Source organism: Drosophila innubila, chromosome X (genome assembly GCF_004354385.1).
Source record: "Drosophila innubila isolate TH190305 chromosome X, UK_Dinn_1.0, whole genome shotgun sequence".
In the NCBI taxonomy this organism is placed as follows: domain Eukaryota; kingdom Metazoa; phylum Arthropoda; class Insecta; order Diptera; family Drosophilidae; genus Drosophila; species Drosophila innubila.
In genome coordinates, this window is record NC_047626.1 from 33,266,422 (window position 1) to 33,293,374 (window position 26,953).

General features: G+C 35.4%; 1 protein-coding gene across 3 annotated transcripts; it reads right to left on the minus strand.

Annotated features, from left to right (window-relative positions):
* Positions 1-120: 120 nt before the first annotated feature.
* On the minus strand, positions 121-26,878 carry LOC117794331. Of its 3 annotated transcripts, none has more exons than XM_034634953.1 (6): positions 26,691-26,874; positions 2,460-3,258; positions 2,267-2,393; positions 878-1,044; positions 483-799; positions 121-416 (listed from the first exon to the last, which is right to left on the minus strand). In XM_034634953.1, exons 2-6 carry the CDS (start codon positions 3,093-3,095, stop codon positions 272-274), a joined length of 1,392 nt encoding a protein of 463 aa, XP_034490844.1. In that variant the 5' UTR covers positions 3,096-3,258; positions 26,691-26,874; the 3' UTR covers positions 121-271. The 3 variants fall into 3 exon arrangements, with proteins under 3 accessions (XP_034490844.1, XP_034490852.1, XP_034490861.1); XM_034634961.1 differs by having other exon boundaries at positions 121-413; positions 26,691-26,873; XM_034634970.1 differs by lacking the exons at positions 121-416; positions 483-799 and having other exon boundaries at positions 927-1,044; positions 2,289-2,393; positions 26,691-26,878.
* Between the last annotated feature and the right edge of the window lie 75 nt (positions 26,879-26,953).

Sequence of the window (26,953 nt, forward strand, 5' to 3'; positions counted from 1 at the left end):
AGATAATAAGCACGAGAAGTTATACAAAGGTTAACATCAGCGATGGTCATAGTGCTTACTGCTTACAAAAAGTGCGAGTGGACACTTGTTGATTAATAAGACATGATTAAATACAAAATGTACATGCTGTAATGATTTTATTTATGTAATAACTATTTGTAAATATACAAAATATACGAAACTGATTTGTATGTCTAGCTATTTTCTGTTTAATTTTTTTGTTTAATTATTTTAATCATTTGAGGACTAAGGTACAATTTTGATAAAAGTTTTAATTATTCTGAAAGCAACTAAGCATTGCAAGATAAAACAACGTTGCAAGCATGCCCAGTGTGTTAAGAGCCATCGAGAATCCTAAGAGATATTTCCATTCTTTTCGAATCGCTGCACAACTTTGGATAATGCTGTTGTTGCTGCTGAACACATCATAAAAAAGGTATTTATTATTCATACACTACAATTTTATGGCAATATATACTTACACATTCTCATTGGCCTCATCATTCAGTAGCTCCGATGACCCTGCATGTTGGTTTTCTTTCACCAAACAGGTGCAATTGTGGTAACTCAATATTGAGCTTGTGGCCGGCCCACAGACTCCATTAGTGGATGTAAGCTCTGCAAACTTAATTGCTGCACAGACTAGTGCCAAACAGCAAAAAATTAAAGCCAGTGCAGAAAATACGTATAATTCAGCAATCAACACCTTGTAGCAGTTGTTATTTGGCGTGTTGTTATATTCAACAACTCGGCGACTCTGTCCAAGTAGTATTAGACCGACAATACTAGCAAATAAAAGCTGTATTAAAAAAGGAAAAATAAACTCGATGAATCCCAGCATTTATTTGTATATTTAAGCACACATTAGAAAACTAACCGATAGGCCGCTTAAGTATGGATTAAGCAGTATCGATGCATTCGGTGACCGAATAAGTATCCATAAAGCGAGACCTCCTAACAGCAGACCTATTGCCAGTTGCAATATGAGGAGCTGGCGCGAGAAATACAAATTACGTAGGTCAGTAGAATATGATTCCTGGTTAGCTGTAAAGGAATCAAAAGATGAGTTAATAAAGGCATTCATAAAAAATATACGGACATTTTCACAGCGGTGTTACGGAACAATCGTTGAATATATCTCAGTATTAAATCAGCTACATGATACAATTATATAAGGTAGCGACAGCCAAGAGAGCGCTCTCATCATATATTGATCAGTATGTAAGGTTTACATTGTAAACAGACTAACAGGCTATGAAATGTTTTGTCTCGCTCTCACGAACACAATTTCTTATTATCGTGTTTTGCTTTCGCTCTCATACATTTGTTGCTGTCGCTAACTTATATACATATCGAAAGCGGCAAGCGGCATACGAAACACGACACACGAGTACTCAAAATTACTCTCTCCTGTAAAATTTGCTTTTCGGCGCGTACGTTATTTATGGAAATAGGGCTCGATATATTTGTACATATGTTCAGTTTGACATAATTGGGTAAAAAGAATAAAAACAAAAAACCGATGTTTCTGATAAGAAAATAAATAAATAAGTTGGAATTGAAAAACACATAATTCTACGAAATTGATCAATCTTTTTTAAAATTTGAAATAAAACAAGTCGGAAAGGTTATAGTCGGAACCCCGACCATAGGAATACTGGGTATATACTTTTAGGCGATTGTATTAAATTAAAAATTAAAACAACCATTACTGCCGTTCTGTGGAACCGATCTTGTTGCGATTAAGTAGGATCACAGATAGTAATAATATAAAGCGTTAATTACCAAATATAACGTTATATCATAAATCTGGTGACGATTTGCAGGGGCGAATGAGGATGTTGCAAAAATTTTAATCAAGCTTCATATGCGTGTGGCTTATAGAAGTCTGTCTAGGAGCTAGGTGCTCACATAGGCGGACAGAGGGACATGGCTATATCGTATCGGCTGTTGATGCTGATCAAATTTATATATGCTTATAGAGCCAGAGATGCTTTCTTCTACCTGTTACATACATTTCAATGAATACAATTTACCCTTTTGCTTATTTCTTAAGTAACGGGTATAAATATAAAAAGATTGGATTTTGTTTAAATGTGCAGTAGGCATGTTGATTCTGGTGAATGCATGTATAAATTGTTTAAACTTAGTATCTCGAATTCGTTTTTGGAAAATGTAAGTTTTTTACCGATTTTAAGTTTTTGGCTACGGTGGACCTTTCTGTGGAAATGCCCATATATTCTGTTTGAGGTACTTGTATAATTACTATGTTGGGATTTATTATTTACAACAATCATGCGACTGTGTCTTAAACTATTTCGGGTTGGTGTATGTCGTCCAGCGATGCTTATGCCCTTCATGTTCTGCGGCACTGTTGTACTCATATACACCGCCTGTTCAGAAATTGGAAAAATACGTTAATTGTATGATTTCGGATTGGAATTTGTACGAGTTTGGACCTGCGATGGCTGTAGTTCATCGGAATCTCGTAATGGAATTTGTTCATATGTTGCCCCATAGCGCAACGATCTGTCTGGTGATTGACTTGATTTTGATGTTGCTTCTTTCATTGGCTTCAAATCGCCGGCGTCAGACAATACATGAACATGGATAGAAGGTGGCACATTTTGGTTCTTGTGTTCCGGCTTAATCCCATGCATTTGCTTTTGTAAGTTAGTTTTTTCTAAAGACGGCACAGCTGCATCTAAAGTATCGTAGTTGTTGATACCAAAGAATTTGCACTTGGCATCAATAAGTGCTGCTCTAGCCGCTGCGACACTATGACTGGTCTCGTTTAGGTCTCTGAATTGGTCGGATCCCAGGTGATGTCGATCAGTTGTTGTTGTCGTTACAGCTGCCAGCGGCTGATGTGATGTACTGGGCGTAATTTGAAGACTTTCATTTAATGTTGAGATTGAGTCACATTGAACGTTTGAGTCATAATTATCGTAAATGCATTTGACTGCCCTGGGCGGTCCTGAACTTTCTCCAGCGCATAATGGTTCGCCTTTCGGTTTGGATGCTTTGTTGTTAATGGCAATACTGGCACTTAAATTGTCGTAGGTGCTAATTGGTCGGATGCTTTCTTGTTGCATTGTCTTAAATGTGGTGGCTTTTGCTTTGTAACGCCATTAATCATCGCGAATTCTCGAACAAGGTTATCTTCTGCGAGGATCTTTAAATCGATTGGCAACAAGATGCCACGAATTGCTATCCGAAGCTATTATGATTCCAATAATTCGCATTTTGCAGCATTTTCTGAAATTATTGTATTGTAATTATTTCAAAAACTTTCAATATTTTTTGTTTTGAATTGTTTAAATATATATATATATATATACTAGGGGGCTCCGTCCCCTGCTCGCTTCACTCAACAACCCCCGGCTCGCTTCGCTCGCGATTTGAAACGTGAAAAAGAGGAGCACTTCTTATATTTTGAATAAACTTCTTTTACGCAAATATAAACTACTGTTTTATTTCAATAATTCAGACACTTGTTAATTAGGACAACCTGCTATTTCGGACCCTTAATTTTTACCTATAAAATATTTTGTAACCCGGGCACCACACAAATTTATTGATTCTAAAATCCGATCATATTAAAGAATAGACAAAAAGTATAAGAGTAAAAATTGCAAATGAAAGCATTTCAACTGCAGTTTCTGTTATTTAAGAGCAAAGGGTCGTTTTTGAACATTGGGTTAATTTGGGAGGTTTTTAATCGGTAATCACATTTTTATTTCCGATGGATCAGTAATCAGTACCTGCTAAATGACATGATAACTTCTTATAAAAATTAGACTACTACGTTTTTTCACCGTTCGTACGAAGCAATTATTACACTAGGCAACAGCCAAAAAATTACAAGAACCAAACCTACTTTTTTGGATAGATTTGGGACCCCAAACGACGAAAAACATTTTTTTTTTAAATTTTTAAAAATGTAGCTTCTTCTAATTAGTTTCTTCAGAGGTGCGCCCACATTTGTCATCATTACTCGAGAATGCCAAAACCGATTTTAAAAAGCTTTACTTTTTCTGAAAGCTAATGAATATATCTATTATTCATTAATATAAAGTTTAAGAGTTAAACCAGTAGTTTAAGAGATATCAATTCTTCAATTAAGAAAATTATGATTTTTCACCTTGCCCGCTGCCCTTGCAATCTGTAAGCTAGGTTGAGATAGCTTAAAAAACAAAAATAATTTTCATACTAAAGCTTATTGTGAACCCGATTGTTCCTATGGCAGCTATGTATATTATATAGTATCCCGATTTTGACCAAATTTTCAAACATCGTTAAATTTAAAAAATATTAATAAAATTAAATTAAAAAATAAAATCTTTAAATGAACCCGCGCCTTATTGCACTTGGGTCTAACACATCATTCTCTGCAATACCTAGGTACTAAACTCGCCAGCTGACCAAACACTGATATATGTATGTAAATCCGAATAACATTTTTTGAAAGAGAAAAGAATAATTATATTCACGCTTCCCGCTGCCTCTGCAATTGGACTTTGGAGTAGTCTCCAGATTTGACGGGAAGATATCTAGATTTGGTAAAAAAAAAATTGGAGACTTGGCGTGCAAAAGCAAATCTGTGAGTTTTGTCAAGATGACTTAAAAAACAAAAAAGTTTTTCAAAATATTTGAGTTATTTGGTTGCTTCTTCATCTGCATTTGCTTCTGTGCCTTTTGCTGTTGTTCTTTTTGTTGCTGGTTGCATTGCTGCTGTTGTTGTTGGCCATAACAATATGCCTGTTGCTGTGGCTGCAAATTGTTCTGTAGCGCTCCCACCGATCTCTCGCCGCCAAAATTTATTTTCAACTATCGATGATGGGTATCGCTTTTTATTGATGCAAAGAAGCGATACTTATGCAAAGTAAATATCGATATGACATTCAACGCGTTGTATCGATAAGCATACCAAACGCTGCATTTATTTATTAACAGTTTAAGCTGGGTATGGACATAAGGTAAAAGCTGTGCGCTAAATGTCAAATCCATTAAAAAAAAAACAGTTGCTAAATTAGCCAGATAAAATTTTATATGGATTTGACTTTAAGCGCACAGCTTTTATCTTATGTCCATACCCAGCTTTACAAACAATTCGGCTTATTTAGCTTTTATAATATTGATTTGGGTAATTAATTAATTTTGTATGGTTGTATTGTGGAATTTGTCACTACTTTGTCCGTTTGCCAGCACTACTTTTGTAAGCGAATTTGGGTAATTACCGAATTTTGACGCGCCCGATTTATAGCCGTTTTCCAACACTATATATAACGGAATCGTGCAGAAATCTTTAATTTTTATAAAATGTCGTGCACAGGTTGTGATGTTACTGCGAGAGAGTTTCTTAGACCATTAAGCAAATAACCTATAGAGAAGTCATCCCATACAACTGAAAGTGTCTCAGCTAAAAATATGACGGGACGTCCACAGGGTAATTTTTCGGTGGACGCGTCGTTTGAGGGAAATTATTTTTGGTTTCGATTCAGTTGGCTGGCCGAGCTCGTTGCTGGCACAGCAAGCGAAACACAAAACATGCGTGCTATGAAATACCCTTTGGCCATAAAAAATAATTGTCTTTAATATTTTTAAAAGAAAAACTTCGTAAATCTAATAATTTTATAAATGTAGATAATAAAAAATATGCGATGTGTTGTTTTTATAATTTTAAATATTTATTTGCGCTTGAAATTTCTTCATTAAAAATATTTTTTTTGCATGGTATTAGAGTTTACATACAGTATTTAAAGGGAAGCAACTTATAAACAAAGCGATGTTGTCAATTCTTTCAGCAGCCCATACATATGCACACACTTATTGTAAGATGCACGCATACATAGAGATGAGCCTGCGCGCCCGAATACATCTCTCTCTGTCTGGCTACATAAGGACATGTATGTGCAAAGAGGGCGAGGGATGAATATTCTTATTTTGTATGCTGCTGCTTGCGCGATAACAGAGCACTATGGGGAATTTGAGCAGTTGTATAAAATTAATTAATAACTTGTAAACTGCGCAAGATATTCTGATACTGTTTTTTTAGTATCGCGCGATTTTTTGCCTGCGGCGCTTTTTTCACACCTTAACAACTCACCTCATCTAAATGGACATATTCATTTATGACCATAAACCCCTCATGGATCCTATCCGTGACATCTTTAAACTTCAACTTTTCACTGAGTATTACGTTGTGACTCCGCAAGAAGTCCAACAACTCACTTTCACTGAGTCTAAGAAACTCTCTCGCAGTAACATAACAACCACAACGACATTTTATAAAAATTAAAGCTTTCTGCACGATTCCGTTATATATAGTGTTGGAAAACGGCTATAAATCGGGCGCGTCAAAATTAGGTACTTACCCAAATTCGCTTACATAAGTAGTGTTGGTAAACGGACAAAGTAGTGACAAATTCCACAATACAACCATGCTAAATTAAATTTTTTATGAAAATTTGAAAGATTTTTTAAAAATAAACCAAGTGAGCCCCCAATCTAATTTTTACTGATAAATTCATCATAAATCACCCCCTATTTGTTGTTTTTTTTTTTTGAGATAAGAACCGTACTATAGATATTTAACTTAATTTGACAAAACAATTATTAATTTAAAGAAAATTATTTTTTAGTGTAAATCAGCTTCTTTACAGAACCTTTAACAGCTGCTAAGCGAATAGCGCTGAGTTTACTTTTCTGTGGTTTTACAAAAACAAAAACAAACAACAACAAAATTACGGGATGTAGCAACACATTATTTTTGATAAAAAAAAAATGTAAAAAGAAAAAAATACTTTATTTAAATCATACTATTAACACAGCCTGTTAACAGCAGCTTTGGCACCTGTTAAACAAATTTTATGTTGCAGCCCTTTGAGATTTTGTGCGAGATTTACAAAAAGCGGGGACCGTACCTGTTATAACTTTTAAAAATAAAAATTGACACTTTACATAACAATTATTTCCAAACTTTTATTTAAAAAATACGATATAGCACTTATTTTTGATTTTTATGAAAAAAGTAAAATATAACAATTGAATAACAATTTTTATTTTAAATTTGAAAAATAACACTTATTCTGGATTTTTTCAATGAAAATTTAAATTAAGTGTTTTGTTTTTTTTTTTTTTTTTATATGTCACAAATAAGATTTATTCAATAACTTTCAAGTAAAAATCAAAAAAAAAAAGTTCAGTGGAATGTCTTTTGAACCAATTGTTAAAAAAATTTAAAGATGTTCTTATTCTATTTGTGCCAATCGGACTTGGTGCTTTTTGCTGAAGCCTAGAATAAGAATATTTTTAATTTTTATTAACACACCATTTGGTTCAAAAGACATTTTACTGAACTTTTTTTTTTAATTTTTACTTAAAAGTTATTGAATAACTCTTATTTGGGACATTTAAAATAAAAATCAAATATAAACCTTATTTTAAATTTTTGTTGAAAAAAAAACAGGAATAAGTGTTATTTTTCAACTTTTGAATACAAATTGTTATTTAATTATTATTTTTTACTTTTTTAATAAAAATCAAAAACAAACAATGATAAAGCAGCATAACAAGCAACAACAAACGCCACCTAGGTCTGAGGCCATCGGCTGATCAAACACTGCTTTATGTAAATCAAAACAAAAGCAAACTTTGACATCGAATTAAACGCACTTGTAGGGCGAATTCTCCAAAACGCCGATGAATTTATGAATTTTATATATATATATATATATATATATATATATATATATATTTAAAGCCTTGAACTTCATTATACATGACTGAGTCCGTAGTCATCTTAAGTTATTTTATAAAAATTACAATTACATTTATAATAGCATAACATTTTTTTTTAACGATTTTCTTCAATGATATCTTTAGGCAACAGCGCAAAAATTAAACGATCCAAACCCACTTTTTTGGATTGATTTATTTATTTTATTTATTTATGCAGTTAGAGAAGTTATTTCGAAATTTACATTTAATTCAATAATTACATTTGCATGGCAAATCAAACGTGCGAGCGAGACAGCATGTATACGTTTGTATGCAAGGCGCGCACAAAGACAGTACGAAATAATACCCATTTTTTTTGGGTAAATTTCGCTAGAAATTTCGATATCATGTAATGAAATTGTTGATGTATAATTTATGTATATACAAATATACAATTAGATTAAAATATAATTGTGTTAATATATAAATATGTATTTTTGCATGGCAAAATTCCTTATGACGTCACAATTTTCAATAAAGTCGGGCAGAAGCTGATTGCTATGAATGAAATTGCATGAGAGGAAAAGCGATAATTTCGCAGCACTACTTTTGTATCTTTGCCGAGCACTGAAAGCTGCAAAATAATAATTTTAATTACTTATATTTCCGATTTCTCACACATATATATGATAAGTATTTGCTTATTATCATTGTAAAAAAAAACCTAACTTTATTTGTATTATCTTTTATTTCAAATTTCGCGCGCACTGCAGCAGTCTTTGGCAGGCTTGAATTTGTTGCGTAAGAGGGAGAGAGTGAGAGAGGAAACTGGTTGCTGCTAGAATGCAGGCTGAGCAAAGTTGCAGTTTGTGGCTACTCTTGAGACACTCTACATCGATTGCAAGCGATTACGATTACGACTTGCGATTAACCAATTTATCAATTTCTAATTAATTTTAAATACGTTTAATATAATACCGAGTGAAATGTATACCCTAGAGGATCAAAAGTAATGTTGGATGAAAACTTATTAATTGACACTGTTAATTGGACTAGCAAAAATGAAGGAATGCTAGCGAAGCTATGTGGAATGCTCAGAAACAATCATTATTTGATAAATATGCATTAAATTAATTTTGTTTGGTGGAAGAAAATGCGCGCCATTGGTTTGGTTTTATTCTTTTTGTGGAACTTGCTTATTGAGCAGGAGCTTGTTCAATGTTCAATTTTTGTGAACTTTCTGAAGCCGTGGCGCTCTGTAAAAATGACAAGTAGTGTTCACATTGACGGCAGTCATTTTGGCTTGGCACAGCACTGTGAAGCACATTTTAAGTGACGTCAATGTGAACACTTTGACATGTGTCAGAGGCTGTCAGAAATTGCCGCAGAATATGATGTCGCATTGTGTAAGCCCACCATAACACTAGGCAACAAATTTGAACTTTTTGGCTATTACAAGAACCAAACCCATTTTTTTTTATAGACATGGGGCCCCAAACGACGAAAAACGTTTTTTTTTTTATGGTGAGATGTTGTTTTTTTTAGAATTTTTTTATAATTTGGTTTTTTTAATACTTTTTTTCAGAGGTGAATTTTTAAAAAATCTAGCTTCATTTTTTATTACTTTTTTTCAGAGGTGCGTCCACATTTGTCATCATTACTTAATTCAAGAAATGATATCGTTTAAACAACTAGTTTAAATCTTGAACTTTGTATTAATGTATTATAGATATATTCATTACCTTTCAAAAAAAGTAAAGCTTTGGAAAATCGGTTTTGGCATTTTCGAGTAATGATGACAAATGTGATATTTTGATTTTGATATTTTTTACAAAAACTTTTATATTCACGCCTGTTACGAATTCTGAACGGTTTCAAAAAGTAAAAACAAAACGAAAACGAACTTTTTACTATTTGCTCTTCCCAATTCCGACCGAAATGAACTTGTTTTTACTTTTCGAACTCGGTTTCGAAAACGTTTCGATAGCAGTAAGTCATCGACCGTATCAGCTGTTTTAGCCAATGAAGAAATAGAAATTGCTTGAATAATATAAATTGCTAGTTTAATTCTGCAAAATGCCGGCAATTATGGTTACTGCTTGCTTGCATTTTTGCATAAGTTTTTTTGTCACCAGCTGACACTGCCTGGCTTGTGCTTATCGACATGAACCAGAGTTGTCATGAATTTAATAATAAAAACATTAAATCGTCAATTTTTCTCTTAAATTCGATTAGAATTACTTAAAACTATTTTTGAAAAAAAATTTTAAATATTTCATGTTAAATATAGCACATAAAATCTAAATTAGACTAAAATTTCGTTTTTCGAATTTTATTTATCAATTGAGGTAGCTCTAGCAACTTTCAATTGCGAGAGCTAGAATCGATAACAAAAAGTAAAGTGAAATTCAGAACAGCTCGGTTTAGTCTTGCCGCTCGATTTTGTTTTGTATGCAAAATTTTATAGATGTTTATAAACAAATTCTTTTAACATATACTTCAACTTCAAAAATGTTCAAGGTTATTTGAATTTTCAGTTTATTGTTTTAGGGAATTATTTTAATGCTTTATGTAGCATTTACTTTTGATTTCGCTCGCTCAACTGCACACGTTTTGAAAACGACAATTCTTGTCGGTTTGCGGAATTCGGAACAGCAATCATCTCGATTTGCGGCAATTCCACTCGTTTTCGGAATTCGGAGCAGGCTCGATTTATATCGAGATATTTTATTGCCCAAATATCGAATATGCGATATTTTTTTTGAGATATTTTATTTGTGCGTTGGTCATTTTGTAATCTGTGGAGCGAGCGGAAAGTTATAAAGTCGAGCAAAATGGATCAAAATTTAGTAAAATATAAATTCAATTCAATGTTAAATGGGAAAGTGATCCCTTCAAATTCTGGAATTCGCATAAGGCGTCCACGCCGGTTTTTTTTATGAAAAAGCTTTAAGATATCTCACCAGCCCTGGTAACTCAGTGTGTTCGGAGCGGCTAGCGTCCGCTATAAAACTTATCATTTGTGACTCACGTAGCGAATTACAGATTTCCACATAACGCAACGCGTATTTTTAAAGTATGTTAAATCCAAATATTGGAATTAAAAGTTGGTTATTATTATATATATAATTACATTTGCTTAGTGACATTATATCTTAATATAGAAGTCATGGAATATATTATGTTTGTTTAACATAGTATCTTATTACATATTTTTATCGACATCGTGAAAAGTATAGTATCTTATTACATTCCAAAATCGAACTAATTGATAATATTGTTATGTATGCTTAAAGGAATCTATAAATTGTAACATCTCTTATTGTGGTGCAGAGTATTACCTTTTGTGAGAAAAAAGGAAAAAAATAGCAATATCAATTATATCATATATATTGATATTTCAAAGCGATATTTTAAATATCATTTTGATAATTTTTGAAGACAAAAAATATTATCAATACGATTTTTTTTATAACATTCGACAATCCTAATCAAAACGTTCAAATTTGAATATTATACATGATTTAATTATGCTGCAAACTTGAATCAAAATCAAGTACACTTGATTTAAATTTATGTATGCATGAAATATTCTCGAAATAGGTATTACCTCATGCTACCTGTTTAAATTATTTAAATCATAAGCGTGGGTGTTATAAGCTTTCAGTTAGTGTGAAAGCAAGTGAAGACTTATAACAAACATTATTCTATCATAGTCTTAAGTTCTGAGTGTCCGACAAACTATTCCTCATTGCTGGCAAGCTAGAACCAGTTGAGAATTCTAAGAAAGTGAACGCAAAATTATGTAATAATTAATGAACTCAATTCAAGATTGGACTAACTTGTTCTGTGCGCCGAGCCGGAGTCCCAATCTTATATTAAGAATTTTCATACTCATTTCTAGAAATTTAAGAGTTTTACTTGATTCAAGATGCTTTTTTCTTATATGAAGAAGGTTTGTACTTGGTTAAAGAATTTTTATACTTATTTTTAGTATTTTGTACTTATATCAAGTATAAACTTTAGGTATTGAAAATACTTAATTATAGTTCTTGCGATCTTAATTTTAGCACGGCTTTTTTTACCCGTTACTTAAAAAATAAGTAAAAGGGTTTATTGTTTATTTATTTGAATAATTGGTCATTAAAGTCAAAAAAATTGAATTTAAAATAAACAAAAATGGATTTCGAATTAAAGCACTTTTAATCATTTACTTCTGGAGACCCATTTCACCAACCCTAGCATGGGTACCGATGTAAGTACTCTTTCTATGGGTAACTATATAAGTACTCTTTCCATGGTTACTCATACCACCACCCATTGCATGGGCACCTAAGTAAGTACTCTTTCTATGGGTACTCATTTCACCACCCCTTCTATGGGTACCCATTTCACTAGTTCGCGGTAAACGATGTGGTGGCGATTGACCCTATTTGCGGACATTTCATACAAAAAACGAAATGATGAAACGCATTGCTTAGGGTTGGCAAAATTAGTAGTGGAGGTTTCCTAGTAAGTAGTTATTTCACCAGCCACGAACTAGTGCCCAGTACTGGAGGGATAAAACCGCCAACCGAAAAAGGCGTCGTAAATAAAATAAACTAAAGAATAAATAAAACGCTTATTTATATTTTACATATCAAGTGTGGGATACGCCCAAATAAAATAAATGCAACATCGGCTATGAATTACGTCCAAATTTTGTGCAAATCAAAAGAAGAGTTCGCTTTTCTGCTAAGTGGCTACAACGTGAGTTTTGGCGAGGACGCTTCAATTTATCAGCTGCGTGCAGGTTTAAAAGCCATCATGGATTCGAACCAGCAAGATACTGGTGCCAGAGAGTTGGTGCAGAAGCTCTTGGGAACTGATGAAAAAGCGACGGTCAGTGAAGCTATAGAAAATGCGCAAAGCCTAGGAGACTTGGCGCCAGTTTCAGACACGAAAAACGCATGTGAGAGAGAAAGAGACAACCATAGTGGTAGCGCAGAATACTCACACTCAAGTTTGAACGTGATGGCGAAGAAATGAAACATTTGAGCAAAATGGTGAAATTATTTAAAGCACGCAAGCTGGTAGCTGAGTTACAAATAGCTACGGCTCACGCTGAAAAAGAAGCTTCCGACTTGCGGAATGGACCAAAGGAGCGTTTTATAGTTAAAAAGATTGACGCATTAGTGCGTCCATTTTCCGGAGACGATAGCTACTCGATTGTTCAATGGGTACGTGACTTCGAAGACATCATGACTTTGTACGATGTGTCGAAAGCTAAGCGTTGGATATTGACCAAACAATTGCTGACTGGATCTGTAAAGACGTATATTGCTCATCTGGCTCCGTTAACCTGGAAAGACTTGCGAAGTGAATTGATTAAGGTTTTTGAGAAAAAAGTTACTTCATGAGATGTCGGCAAGCAGTTGGAAGCGCGTAAGATCGCTAAAGAAGACAGCGCTCTGCAATTCTATGTTGTTATGTGTGGTATAGCGGCACAAGCAGAAATGGCTACCACAGACGTAGTCAAGTTCATCATAGAGGGTCTGCAAGATCGAACTGGCATGGCAGCAGCTATGCTATATTGTACATCGCTAAGCGAACTACGTGACCGAATGATCGTATATGAGAAGGCTCGCTAAGTAACTGCGCCTGTGTTCGGTCGCAACAACGAGACGTCCAAAGGAAAACCCAGTGGAACCAGTGGAAATGACCAAAATCAAAGAACGAGTAAGACTCGCTGTTATAATTGCCGTCGCTTTGGACATATTATGAAGGAGTGCACTCAACCAAAACACCCTGATGAAGCCTGTTTTGGATCCTGGAGTACGCGCAAGGTCACAACAACCATAGCAGCTGTACATGATGTCGAAAGTAAGGGTGAGCCGAAGGAAGATGAGTTCGCAGCGGTACAGTTAATAAAGTTATGAACGCTCTATGGTGAAGAGAGAAGCACAAGTATTTACAGTTTGTTTAATACGGGTAGTCCCGTTAGTTTTATTCATAAATTGCTAATTCCTAAAAGTATAATTTTGAAATCGAATATTAGTAAATATCATGGACTAGGAGGGCAACCTATCCCTACGTGGGGAAAACTGAAATGCCAAATTGAATTTGTCAGGAAGACATATATTATTTATTTTTTCTTTAAACGTTGTATAATCTAAGATAATACCTCTTCCTGTATTATTAGGAAGAGATGCGTTAAAAATAATTGAAGTAAAATTAGTTCATAAGAAGAACATTAGTGCTCAGAATCATTCATCATTAGATTCTATAAAACCTGAAATGTTTCATTCAACTTGTGCGGCAGTATTCACCAGTAATTATTGGGATCATAATGATAAATTTAATCAATCTTAAAATGACATCACTAATCAAATATCAAGTAGCAAATTAAGTAACCATAAAATAACTAGCTCTAAATGTAATGAAACAGATAATCATATTAAAAAGAATATGATCTATGAAAATTTAAGTAACCCAGGTGATAGTGAAAATTGAAACGAGGATAACGATTTTAGTAATTTTTGTGCAAGTGTCGAGATTGAAGAAAAACCTCTTGATAACGTGAGCAGAGAGTTTGGCCAGGGTATAGAAGAGAAATGTGAGGATCTGATTAAATCTCATTACTTACACAAGAAATGTGATTTTACAGAACCTCCAAAATATAGTATAAGTATTAGACAAACAGACACCACACCATTTTATTGTAATTCACGTCGTTTGACGTATTACGAAAGAGACACAGTATCAGAAAACGTAGAGGACCTTTTAGAAAATAAAATTATTCGTCATAGTGAATTCCCTTATGCTTCCCCGTTAGTAGTAGTAAAAAAGAAATCAGGAGAAATTCGAATGTGTGTAAACTATCGAGGGCTAAATAAAAGAATCATCAAAGACAATTTCCCGTTACCCCTTATCGAAGATTGCCTTGAGTATTTAGAGAACAAGCGTTGTTTCTTGATTCTTGATTTTAAAAGTGGGTCCCACCAAATTGGAGTAGAGGAAAAATCAATCCCATTTACGTCATTTGTAACACCTCATGGACAATATGAATACCTCAGAACGCCTTTTGGGCTAAAAAACGGATCAGCCATATTTCAGAGATTCATTTCGTATTTATTTAGTGGTTTTATAAAAAATGAAAACAACATAGATTACATGGACGATATATTAATAGCAACAAAAACAGTAGAGGAGCACAGAGAGATTTTAAAGAAATTATTAGATCGTATTAGTGAACAAATGTGCCTTTTTAAAGCAAGATGTTGAATTCCTGGGCTATAAAGTTACTGGAAAGGGTATAGTACCCAGCGATTCTAATATAGAATCACTAAAAAACTATCCAGTCCCGCAGAATGTTAAGTCCCTGCAATCTTGCCTTGGGTTTTTCTCATATTTTAGATGCTTTTTGATGTCATTTGCTAAAACAGCAAAACCATTGGTTGAGTTGCATAAAAGGGGAGGTCCTTTTCATCTGAGTAAAGAACAATTAGAATCATTCCAAAAATTATGAAAGAACCCGGCAAATCCTCCAGTTTTGGCCATTTTTAATCCAGAACGGGAGACGGAGTTGCACACCGATGCGAGTGCACATGGGTATGGAGATGTATTATTGCAAAGGCAAGATGATGGGAAAATGTATCCCTATTTCGTTCTATCCAGGCAAGACATCAGAAGCAGAGTCTCGTTAACATAGTTTCGAGTTGGAAACTTTGGCAATAATGTATGCAGTGCGGTGCTTTAGAGTATACTTAGAGCATAGACATTTTAAGATAGTTACCGACTGCAATTCGTTAGTACAAACGTTAAGCAAAAAAAGCCAGTAGTCCAAAAATTGATCGTAGGTCCCTACAGTTAGCGAATTACGACTACACTATCACACACAGACCTGGTGTATGGTGTAAGGCACATGCAGATGCGCTAAGAAGGCAATCTCAAGTAGTAGAAATTCTGGGAAGTAAGAATATTTATCCTGTAGAGCGAAAAATAAAATTGGATTCTATTGTGAGTAACACCGTAGGATACATTGTGTGTGACTGTAGAGAAATTAGTAGCGTGTACTGTAGAGATAGAGATGAACAAGATCATAGAGATACAGATACGAGCCAAAATTATAGTATAGGGCATAGAGACGATTTCAAAAAGCTGGTGGGGGGAGCTGGGTGTGCTAGCAAATCAACTAGAACAGCAGCATTTGAATATAAAGAGAAACCGCTATGTAATTAGAACATTTACCAATCGATAAATGTGTAAAGGATCCAATGAAAACTTATTGGTTCCCGTTAATGAGTAGCAAAGTATCCCAATATATCCGAAATTGTTTACCATGCATTTTGCATTCTATGCCGCAAACAATTCACAATCGAGCTCTACACAGAAAAATAAAATTGGATTCTATTGTGAGTAACACCGTAGGATACATTGTGTGTGACTGTAGAGAAATTAGTAGCGTGTACTGTAGAGATAGAGATGAACAAGATCATAGAGATACAGATACGAGCCAAAATTATAGTATAGGGCATAGAGACGATTTCAAAAGCTGGTGGGGGAGCTGGGTGTGCTAGCAAATCAACTAGAACAGCAGCATTTGAATATAAAGAGAAACCGCTATGTAATTAGAACATTTACCAATCGATAAATGTGTAAAGGATCCAATGAAAACTTATTGGTTCCTGTTAATGAGTAGCAAAGTATCCCAATATATCCGAAATTGTTTACCATGCATTTTGCATTCTATGCCGCAAACAATTCACAATCGAGCTCTACACAGAATTCCGAAGTAACCTGTACCTTTTCATACGATACATATAGATCACTTAGGACCATAGGACTGGCAGCGGCCAGTTGACGCTGGCAGAATTATTACAAAACTAACAACAAAACGTTGGGAAATGACTAAAAAATTAAATGAGTTAATTTAATTTATAAAATTAAAAAAATCGAAAGATTTGGTGGCGGTTAAGTTTATTAGTCAGCGAACAAAAATAAATGCGGAGAGCGATTCGTACTTGTACGTGTAAAAAAACCGCACAAAAAAACCTCTACACGAGGTAAACGCCTAGGGACGAAAGCAATTTCTAGCAGCAAAATTTCTGATATCCAATTTCTTTCGCACCCTTCGTGCTGCTTTCGTCACTAACGCGAACTGCCGTCCGCAGCGATATTCGACAACTGCTTTATGTTCTAAGTCTAGCTTAGCTAAGGTGGCGAAGCGAGGCGAATTCGCTCTCAGAGCGACTTCGAGTAAGGGAATTTTTATTTTAAAGTTTTTTAAAAGAAACTACAAATTCATTCCTGTTAAATTGTTAAGTAAAAAAGTATATTGTGCTCGTTGGAATGTTTGTAACAGGAAGAAGGAGGCATCTCCAACCCCATAAAGTATATATATTCTTGATCAGCAGCAACAGCCTAGTCGATATAGCCATGTCTGTTTGTGTGTCCGTGTGAGCGCCTACATCTCAGAGACTATAAGAGATAGAGATACCGAACTTTTACCCACAGACCACACCCTCAGTTTTTAAGATAATACTGTTTTTATGGTAAATAACGTTATATATTAATATTATCTAGAATCTCACTTAATCGCAGCAAGATCGGACAAGTAGAACGAAAACAATAACTAACCAAAGTCATTAATAAAGTTATTATTTCAATAGAATCAACTTAAAGTATGCAGTATATTTTATAAGGCATTAATTTCTTTAAAGTACTTTTATATATATTGAAATAAGTAACGGAAATCCTATGGTCGGGTTTTCGACTAGCCTTTCCCACTTGTTTCTTTTTTTATCTTGTAGGGCTTACAAGCTTATACTTGATTTAGACTTCCGCATCATTGTCAAAGGTGCGAAAATGATGCGGAGCGCTTACACTGAAGTCGAATCTTCGAAATCAGGAATTAACAAATAATGCTGAAAATATGTTAAAGTGGTAAACGGTGCATTTGGTAATTATATTGTGTGTACAAAAATGATTTAAAAAATGAATTTACGCAAACACGAGCTTGTTTGCGTTTGCGTATAATATCAAAATTTTAAATAATAATATAAATTAATAAAAAAAAAAACACGAAAATTGATATTCTGCACTGTGCGCAAAAAGGGTGAGCTACCACGTAATAATTACTTTTAGCGCCGTGCCGAATGTCAATTTTCGTGTTATTTTAATAAATTTTGACAAGACTGCAAGCCGGTTCTGAACCGAACCCCGTACAACTGGTTCGGTTCGGGTTGTTGAGCAGCCCGAGCCGGATCATGAACCGAACCCTTGAACCAAACCGCTTTCTGCAATAAAAGGTTTTTTTCGAAAAAAAACAAGTGTGCTCCGCCCCCTGCTCGCTTCGCTCGCCTACCCTCGGCTTGCTTCGCTCGCGGTGAGGTGCGGTTACAGTCGAGCACGCTCGACAGTAGGATACCCTGAGCCCATGTATTTTTTAAAAAAAGTTGATTTTCGACTAATCATGGCAATCATATGACATATGGAACCAAATTAAACCAAATTTGGTCAGAATGTAAAAACCAACTTAAATGCATATTCTAACAGTTTACAAAAGATATCTCAAAAAACAAAAAACTTTTTCATACTAAAAGTTGATATTTGACCGATCGGTCCTATGACAGCTAAATAATATGGTCGCCCGATTTGAACGAACTTCGACCAGAATGGACAAATCAAAGCTAAATGCATATTCTATCAGTTTGGTTAAGATATCTCATACTAAGACTTCATTTTTGATTGAGCGTCTCTTTGCAGCTATATGATGTAGTGGACCGATTTTAACTAAACTTGGTCAGGATGTATAATACCAGCCCAGATGCATATTCTATCATTTTCGATGTATTGTTTCTATGGCAGATATATGATATATAGTCCGATCCAAAAATAAATCTTATATAAAAACAAAGTTGATCTGCCCATGGTATCCAGGAACCTACATACCAAGTTTGAAGTCTGTAGCTCTTATGGTCTCTGAAATCGACGCGTTCAAACAGGCGAACAGACAGACGGACATGACTCAATCGACTCGGCTGTTGATCCTGATAAAGAATATATATACTTTGGGGGGTCTACCACGCCCCCTTCTGCCTGTTACATACATTCTTTATGGGGTTGAAGATGCCTCCTTCTTCCTGTTACTAACATTCCAACGAGCACAATATACCCTTTTACTTATTCTTAAAGTAGTAGGTATAATTATAAAGATCACAATTTAACAGGAATGAATTTGTAGTTTCTTTTAAAAAACTTTAAAAATAAAAATTCCATTACTCGAAGTCGCTATATAGTAGGTCGAACTTTTTTTTCGATAATGGTGATTCGAGTTAGGGAAGTTCGACTGTATAATAAATAGTACAAATAATTTGTATTTTTGATTTTATAATAAAAAACGCTAGTGACGAAAGCAGCACGAAGGGTGCGAAAGGCGACTAGCAATATATACAGCTAATATCGAAAGTTTGCTATGATTGTCCGATCAGATCGAGTTATATACCGATCGAAAGGTTAACTCCTAAATTACAAAATGGCATACTAAGACTAAGCATTCTTACTCACCTGCGATAAGGCGGTGTAAGTGGTAAACTAAAAAGAACATTGGCATTCGGCACTGCGCAAAAAGTAATTTTTATGTACAAAGAAGCTTTTGCGCACAGTGCAATATCCCAATTTTCTTTTTTTTTTATTAATTTATATTTTTATTTAAACTTTTTATATTAAACTGAATTTTGTTTGACACAATATTGGATATCCGAAATTTTGGGGCTGGAAATTGCTTTCGTCACTAGACTTTTACCTCGTGTAGAGGTTTTTTTGTGAGATACTATTTTTTCGCCACTTTTAATGATTATAGGTTATAATTAATATTACAAGTTAAGATTTTTAAATAAAAATTAAAATTTAAATATATATACATCATAGTTTTCATTTTTTCATCGAAAAATAAGGAATTTTCAATTTTATTTTTAATAAATCAACATATTAGGTTGGGGAAAAAGAAATTTATTTTTTATACCCTATTTTGGGGCTTGGGTTTACCGATTTAAGTCAAATATTTTCCGTTTTGATCAATGACTTGTTGCCATTGTAAGGATAGTTTTAAAATTCCACTTTTGAACAAGCTCTGATCCTTGCTGTTAAAAAACTTGACTTATATAGTTTCAGTCCTCAATTGATTAACTTTTTTTTTCATCAAGAAAATTTTGTAAGTACAGAATATGATTATAATCGCTTGGTGCTAGATCCGGATTATATGAATAGTGGATGCATTAGATTCTAATGATTAGAACTTCCTCCCTAAACTCCCTAAGTTTGGTTCGTGTCATAATTGATGTGTGTGGTCTAGCGTTGTCCCAATGGAACGCTATACCTTTCCTCTGGCCAATTCTGGTCGCTTCAGTACTTCTCATGCATTCGTTGAAGACGGACGTGTCGCGCTGTGAAAAGTTCTAAATAACCAAACTGAATTCTGTGTGCTTATCTTGCACTTATATCTATTTTTAGACACTGCTTAGCGGTGTTGGTAACAAGAGATAAAAAAAAACAACGCAAACGAAGTAAGCTTTTGTCCAGTGGGCAAGACTACTGCCCTCGCTCTGCGCGCAGCCGCAAACGAGGGGCATCAAAAGCTCAGTTTTCTTATCAGCAAACAATTCTTGATTCTGGGCAATCGCAAATTTGAAATAAACAAATTTTGTGAATTGCCCAATAATGGAAGGAGACTCATCTGATCATCCCCAGCTTATTGGTAAGCTGTGTGCGATTGAAAAGATGAGGAGAATCGCTGGTACATCAGCAGAGCTGCGTGCCAGTCTAGCCAATGATCTGAACAAATCAATTGGAACCTTCAACAATAGTAACTTGATCGCAACGACTACAAGCACTATTACTACGAGCACATTAACTTTCTCAAATGGGAGCTGTCAACCAAATTACTCAACAGCAAACACCTCAGCTGGCAGCATATGTTCCTTATCAAGCACCGCTGAAGTTTCTAACTCAAGCTTAGCCAAAAAATTACACCAAGCAATTGATTGCACTTTTCAGATGCCGATGGTTTCTCTTCGTAAAAAACAAAAAAGAACGGACAAAGTCTCAAAAGCAATCCAGAAAAATACACACACAGTTACTTACAAAAATCACCCAAACAAGGGCCGTCAAAACAATACATCTGCTACCACCTCTTCGGTAACATTTCAAAACAATCGCTTCGCTGCACTATCTGAAGAAGCTGAGTATGTAATGGAATTGGACGAAGAAGATCAACATGAGCAAGCAGAGGCCAGCAAACAAAGTGTAGCTGGCAATGAGCAGCAGAAAAGCATAATGACAAAGCCACCAGCTATCTGCGTTCCGCAAGTAAACAAAATGGGCAAACTCGAAGAAGCCCTTAATTCTGTAATCACAGCTGACGATTATGACATTCGGACTTCGAGATTTGGAGTCTCGCGTATATATACAAAAGATGCTAAGGTTTTTCGAGCAGTTGTTAATATGCTCACCAAACAAAATTGTGAATTTTGGCACCATCAGTTAAGAGAGGATACTCCGTTCAGATTAGTCATACGAGATATTCATCCAAATGTTCCAAAACAACTGATTGAGCGCACGTTTACTGAAAAGGGTCATACAGTCATGAACATCTATTGCCCCAGAAAGCCAGACTGGCGTAATATTGAAATCAATGAAGATGATGATGAAGAAATAAATAATATAAAAACAAGACAGAACATGTTTTTCGTAAACCTAAAGAAGACACCAAATGTTGTAGAGGCACTTAAAATTACTCAAATTGGTAGACACAGAGTAACTGTGATGAAGGCAAAGCCAAGCAAAGAATTGGTGCAATGCTTCAGATGTCAAGATTTCGGGCATACTCGAAACTACTGCCTTAAAAAGCCAGTTTGTGGTAAATGCTCAGGTGATCACTATACTGGATCGAAATCGTGTGAGCTTAGTCATAGTGATAAATCTATTTGTGCCAATTGTGGCGATGACCACTTATCCAGCTCTAAAAGTTGTTCAGTCAGAACTGAGCTTAGCAAGAAGCTTAAGCCAGCTGCCAGACTACCGGAAAATGGACTGCCAACCACTAGCAAGAATAAAAATAATCCAGTCAAGGCACAGGTCATTTCAAATGCTACTGTTAGGAGTGGCTTTTCCTATGCAGACATGACAAGATCGCGTGGAGAGAAATATATTAACGTAAACACAATGCAGGATAGCTCCCGTTTGGTAGACGGAGTTGAAGATCAGCATCTCAGTAGCAAATTTAAAATATTGGAAAAAGCTATAAACGACTTAAATAGCAGAATGGACCAAATGTTTAAGCTCATACAAGATACGATGGAGGCAAATAAAGCCTTCCGTGACCTTGTGCAGAAATTTATTTCAAAATGATTAATTTACAATTAAAAATCGGATTATGGAATGCACGAGGGCTAGTCAAAAACATAGAAGAGCTTGGACTTTTCCTTAGTGCAAATGAAATTGATGTAATGTTAATAACTGAAACACATATGCGTCCTGGCCTGAGAGCATACTTACCAGGATACGACCAATATTACGCTAATCATCCCAGTGAAACCGCGAAGGGTGGATCTGCTGTTTTTATACGATCAACTATTGCTCATACTCAGAATGAACCTATGTCAAGACTGAATATACAGGCTGCCAGCGTGAGTGTGCCGACTAATGGTGGATGCATCAAAATCTCTTCTATATATCTACCTCCAAACCAACCTTGGTGTAAAACTGAATTTGATCAATTATTTCTAAGCTTGGGCGACAGATTCATCGTAGGCGGGGATTTTAACGCAAAGCATTCATGGTGGGGTAACATAAGATCATGCTCTCGAGGGAAGCAATTACAAGAGGCCATCATCAGCAGCACATGCGAAATCCTTGCCACTGGCGAGCCAACGTTTTTCTCATATAACACTCGGCTTACACCCTCTGCTCTGGACTTTTTTATTGTCAATGGAATAGCTTTAAATCAACTTTCAGTTGAAATTAAGTATGAGCTCTCTTCAGATCACCTGCCAATTTTAGCAACACTACATCATGCTCCACAACTTAAAGCCAAGCATCACGCGGCTCTAGTGTTGAATTTTTAAAGCTGAACTGGATAGAAGAGTCAACCTAAACACGAAAATTAACAGATGACATTGAAAATGCAATCTCAATCAACATAATATTGGCTGCATCTTACGCTACTCCGGTAAATCAATGCTTTTCAAGTCACCGTCGACAAGCTACTCTTCCACCAAGTGCCGATGCCCTCTTACGACTGAAAAGAAGAGTGAGAAAAGAATATGCAAGAACTGGTGTCGTTAAGAACCGTTTTTCTTAAAGCTGAACTTAGAGAGTGCTGGTCCAGATGCATCCTTTAACTATACTCTCTGGAAGCTAACGAGTCGCTTTAAACGAGTTGTCATTCCGAAAACTCCAATTAAAGACCCAGCAGGTGGTTGGTGTTACTCAAGTCAGCAGAAGGCCGAAATCTTTGCAGACAGCTTAGAGGAAAGGTTCAAGCCTCTTAGGTTATCATCTGCGGTTATTCGAAGGGCGGTTGAGCTACGTTTGGATGAGCCGTTTCAAATGTCCTTGCCTACAAAGCCAGTCACACTGCAAGAGGTGGTGCAGCAAATCAAGAATCTGAAGGCCAAAAAATCACCGGGAGAGGATCTTTTAGATAACAAGACCTTAAAACTCATGCCCAAAAAAGCCCTGCTGTTTATAGTTTTGCTCCTCAACAGTATACTCAGGCTGGGTCACTTCCCAAACAGCTGGAAAACCGCACTGATAACTATGGTACCAAAACCAGAGAAACTACACACAGAAGTTGATGGATACAGACCAATTAGTCTGCTCTCAGCGCTAGGGAAAATGACGGAAAGGGTAATCCTCAACCGTATGCTGCAGCTCGATCCCGTGATTCAAAGAATTCCAAAGTGGCAGTTTGGATTCAGACAAGGTCATGGCACGCCGGAGCAACTTCATCGTGTGGTCAATTTTGCCCTAGATGCAAGGGAGCAAAAATGTATTCAGTAGCTGTGTTCATGGACATTCAGCAAGCTTTTGACAGGGTGTGGCATGATGGCCTCCTCTTTAAACTCAAGAACATCCTAACGCCGCAGCTATTCCAACTTGTAAGTAGCTTTCTCAAGAACAGAAGCTTCAGAGTAGTTGTCGACGGCGCAATATCTTCGAAGCGCCCAATCTGCGCAGGCGTCCCTCAAGGCAGCGTTCTTGGTCCTACGCTATACACTCTGTTTACAGCCGATATGCCTACCTCAAGCGTTATAACTGGATTAGACGAGGACGATGTGCTGATAGCAACCTACGCGGATGACACTGCTGTGTTGACCAGAAGTCCAAGCATTTTTCTAGCTACGGAAGCCTTGCAGCAATACGTGTGCAGCTTTGAGAAATGGGCTGCGAAATGGAATATAGGCGTCAACAGCAGCAAATGCGCAAATGTTACCTTTGCTACAAGGACATTGTCGTGCAGCGGCATTACGATGCTGGGCTCCACCCTTATGCACAAGAGCTCCCACAAATATTTAGGTGTTGTACTGGACAGGGAACTCAATTTCCAAGCACATACAACAATGGTCCGACAATCGGTAATGGCAAAGGCCAGAAAAATGGCGTGGTTACTGGCTCCCAGAAATAAGCTGTCATTGTACAGCAAAGTCACTATTTATAAATCCATATTAAGCCCCATATGGAAATATGCACTTCAAATTTACGGCATTGCGGCAAAAACAAACTTAAACAAAATCAGAGTTGCCCAATCAAAAATCCTGAGGCGAATATGCAACGCACCATGGTACATGCGAAATAGGGACATCGAAAGAGACTTAAAGGTTCGAAAGTGGGCGATGTTATGCAACTACAGGCCTCGAATTACGTTCAACGCCTTGGTGGTCATCCTAACGCGCTAGCCAGACGACTAACTACCAAACCCAGAAAGAGAAGACTCAAAAGGTGCCATCCATTGGATCTCCCTACTAGGTTCCTTCATTAATTTGTAAATTTTGTAAATAATATACTGTAAATAACATAATTCTATATATGTATCTCCTGTGATCAATTGTTCCTTCCCTTAAATGTAAAACTAGATTAAGTTGCCACTAATGGTAGCAGAAAACCAGTTTAAATAAAATATACAAATTTTTTATAAAAAAAAAAAAAAAAAAAAAAAAAATTCTGGTCGCTTCCGGCCAATTGCAATCTTCAAACGGTTTAACTGTTGACAATTGTTTAAGAAATGGATCAATGTCATTAATTTTAGATGAGGATTCGCAGATGGAAATTTGATTCATTATGTAATTTTTAGACAAATCGTGAGGCACACATACATCGAGTTTTGACAAGAGTTTGCTTATGCTTGCGTAGATCCGAATGTTCCTGGAGCACAAGTTGTCACCATCATTTAACAAATTTTTCTGTAATCAAACTTTATTTAATTTTTAAAATCTAGCATTTTTTAAAAGCTTATCTCTATAGTTGAGCGTCCGTTATTCAACATTACTTAAAAATCACTCAGCTGATCTTAAAGAGCATTATATTTTCACAAACTTTATACATTTTTAAAATAAGAAAATTAATAATTTTTTTCTTCTTTCTGTGTTTACATAATTGGATTAATTAAGCTTCCGATAATATATTAGACATTGAAATCTATGGTGGAGAATCATCTGGTCATATTTGCAAACCTGCCCAACGTGAATTAAGGGGTTTGTTTGGAATTATCATAATAAGGCTTCATTTAAAATTCAAAAATAGTGCTATGATGAAAAAATTCATCTTCCTATAAGCCATAATAAAACCACTGCAGTTTGAGTGATGTTTCGTGAATTTTATTTTAAGTGATTTAAAAACATGCCTTCACTTGGAAAACAAAATTAAATGTTGACAGTTAAACAATACTATAATAGAATTCAAATATGTGAATTTTTGTTTATCCAGTATGGAACTCCGCCCCATGCTCGATTCCAACGTGGTGAGCAAAAAAGTTTTTTTTTTTTTACGTGTGGCAGCTATATGATATAGTAGGTCGATTTGAATAAAATTTGTTTAAAATGTATAAAATATAGGCAGACACTTGCAAGTATTCACATATCACCACCAAGTTTTATTAATAGTCTCGTTTTTCTTGCGAACTACGCCACAAACAGTGGGCGTGGAAAATTGTAATATTTACTGGATCTGCCTGAAATTATAGAGAGGCTACATTTCAAATGTACGCATAACTCTTACCATCTCAAAGATCTTTTAGTTCATACGAACAGACAGACATAAGTATATCGCCTCGGCTGTTGGTGCTAATGAAGAATATATATACTTCTGAGATCTGGCACGCCTCTTTCCGCACAGGGTATTTAAATACATACTAAAAAAATTGTTCTGCTTGTTGTTTTTATTTATTTATTTTGATGGCGGCAGGCTTTAAATGCCAAGTATATTTTCCTGATACACTCATCAGCTGTTCTCTCAGTCCACACATGCTATCGATATGTCAATTATTAATATGCATCTGTGGATTTCGTTCAAGTTGCTGGATACACACGAAACGAAAACTAAAAATTTCTGCCAAAGTTTTTTTTATATAAAGTTTGACAGGAATTTTTATTTCCGGGCCTGGTGGATACTATGCTTTAAATCACAATTATGTCGGATTTTTTTAGTTTGTTTTACTGATTTTTCAAAACAGATCGTCGATGCGTCACCTTAGGATAATTTCCAATTAATTGGATTTTGTACTGATATTGCTTTATATCGTATCATGCAATAATGATACAGGAGCTTCGAAAAGAAAATCTAATTTTCGCTCCATCCTAATGTACATGCTTATAAATGTAAATTGTGTTTAAAAAAAAACGTTGCAACTTTAAAGATCACATTGAAATGTAAAATATTTACGTATGTATGTACATTTACACTTACTTACATGTGTATGTAGTATATTATACATAGATTCGTATGTAGGTTACATCAGAGGCAGACAACAGTCAATTTAAAATACAAAAAATACCAATAAAATTGCACCTCAAAACAAAAACAGAGAGCGAGAGAGGGAGTTCGGCTGAGAGCGGTAGAGAGCAAAAACAGATTCACGCAAAACGAGTTGGCTACAACTGTATGCACCAAAAGGTGAAAACAAACTAAAGATAGTTCTGACTAACCCTCGTCGATCGAGCGCTTTAAACAAGCCATTTTTCATTCGAACGCTTAC

What these genes read in the sequence shown, in the direction of transcription:
- LOC117794331 (XM_034634953.1), bottom strand. Translation starts at nt 3,095, where the DNA reads ATGCAACAAGAAAGCATCCGACCAATTAGCACCTACGACAATTTAAGT. An exon ending in ATGAACTACAGCCATCGCAG is followed by an intron (nt 2,394 to 2,459) that starts GTCCAAACTCGT and finishes ATTTCTGAACAG; the next exon opens with GCGGTGTATATGAGTACAAC. An exon ending in CATACTTAAGCGGCCTATCG is followed by an intron (nt 800 to 877) that starts GTTAGTTTTCTA and finishes TTTTTAATACAG; the next exon opens with CTTTTATTTGCTAGTATTGT.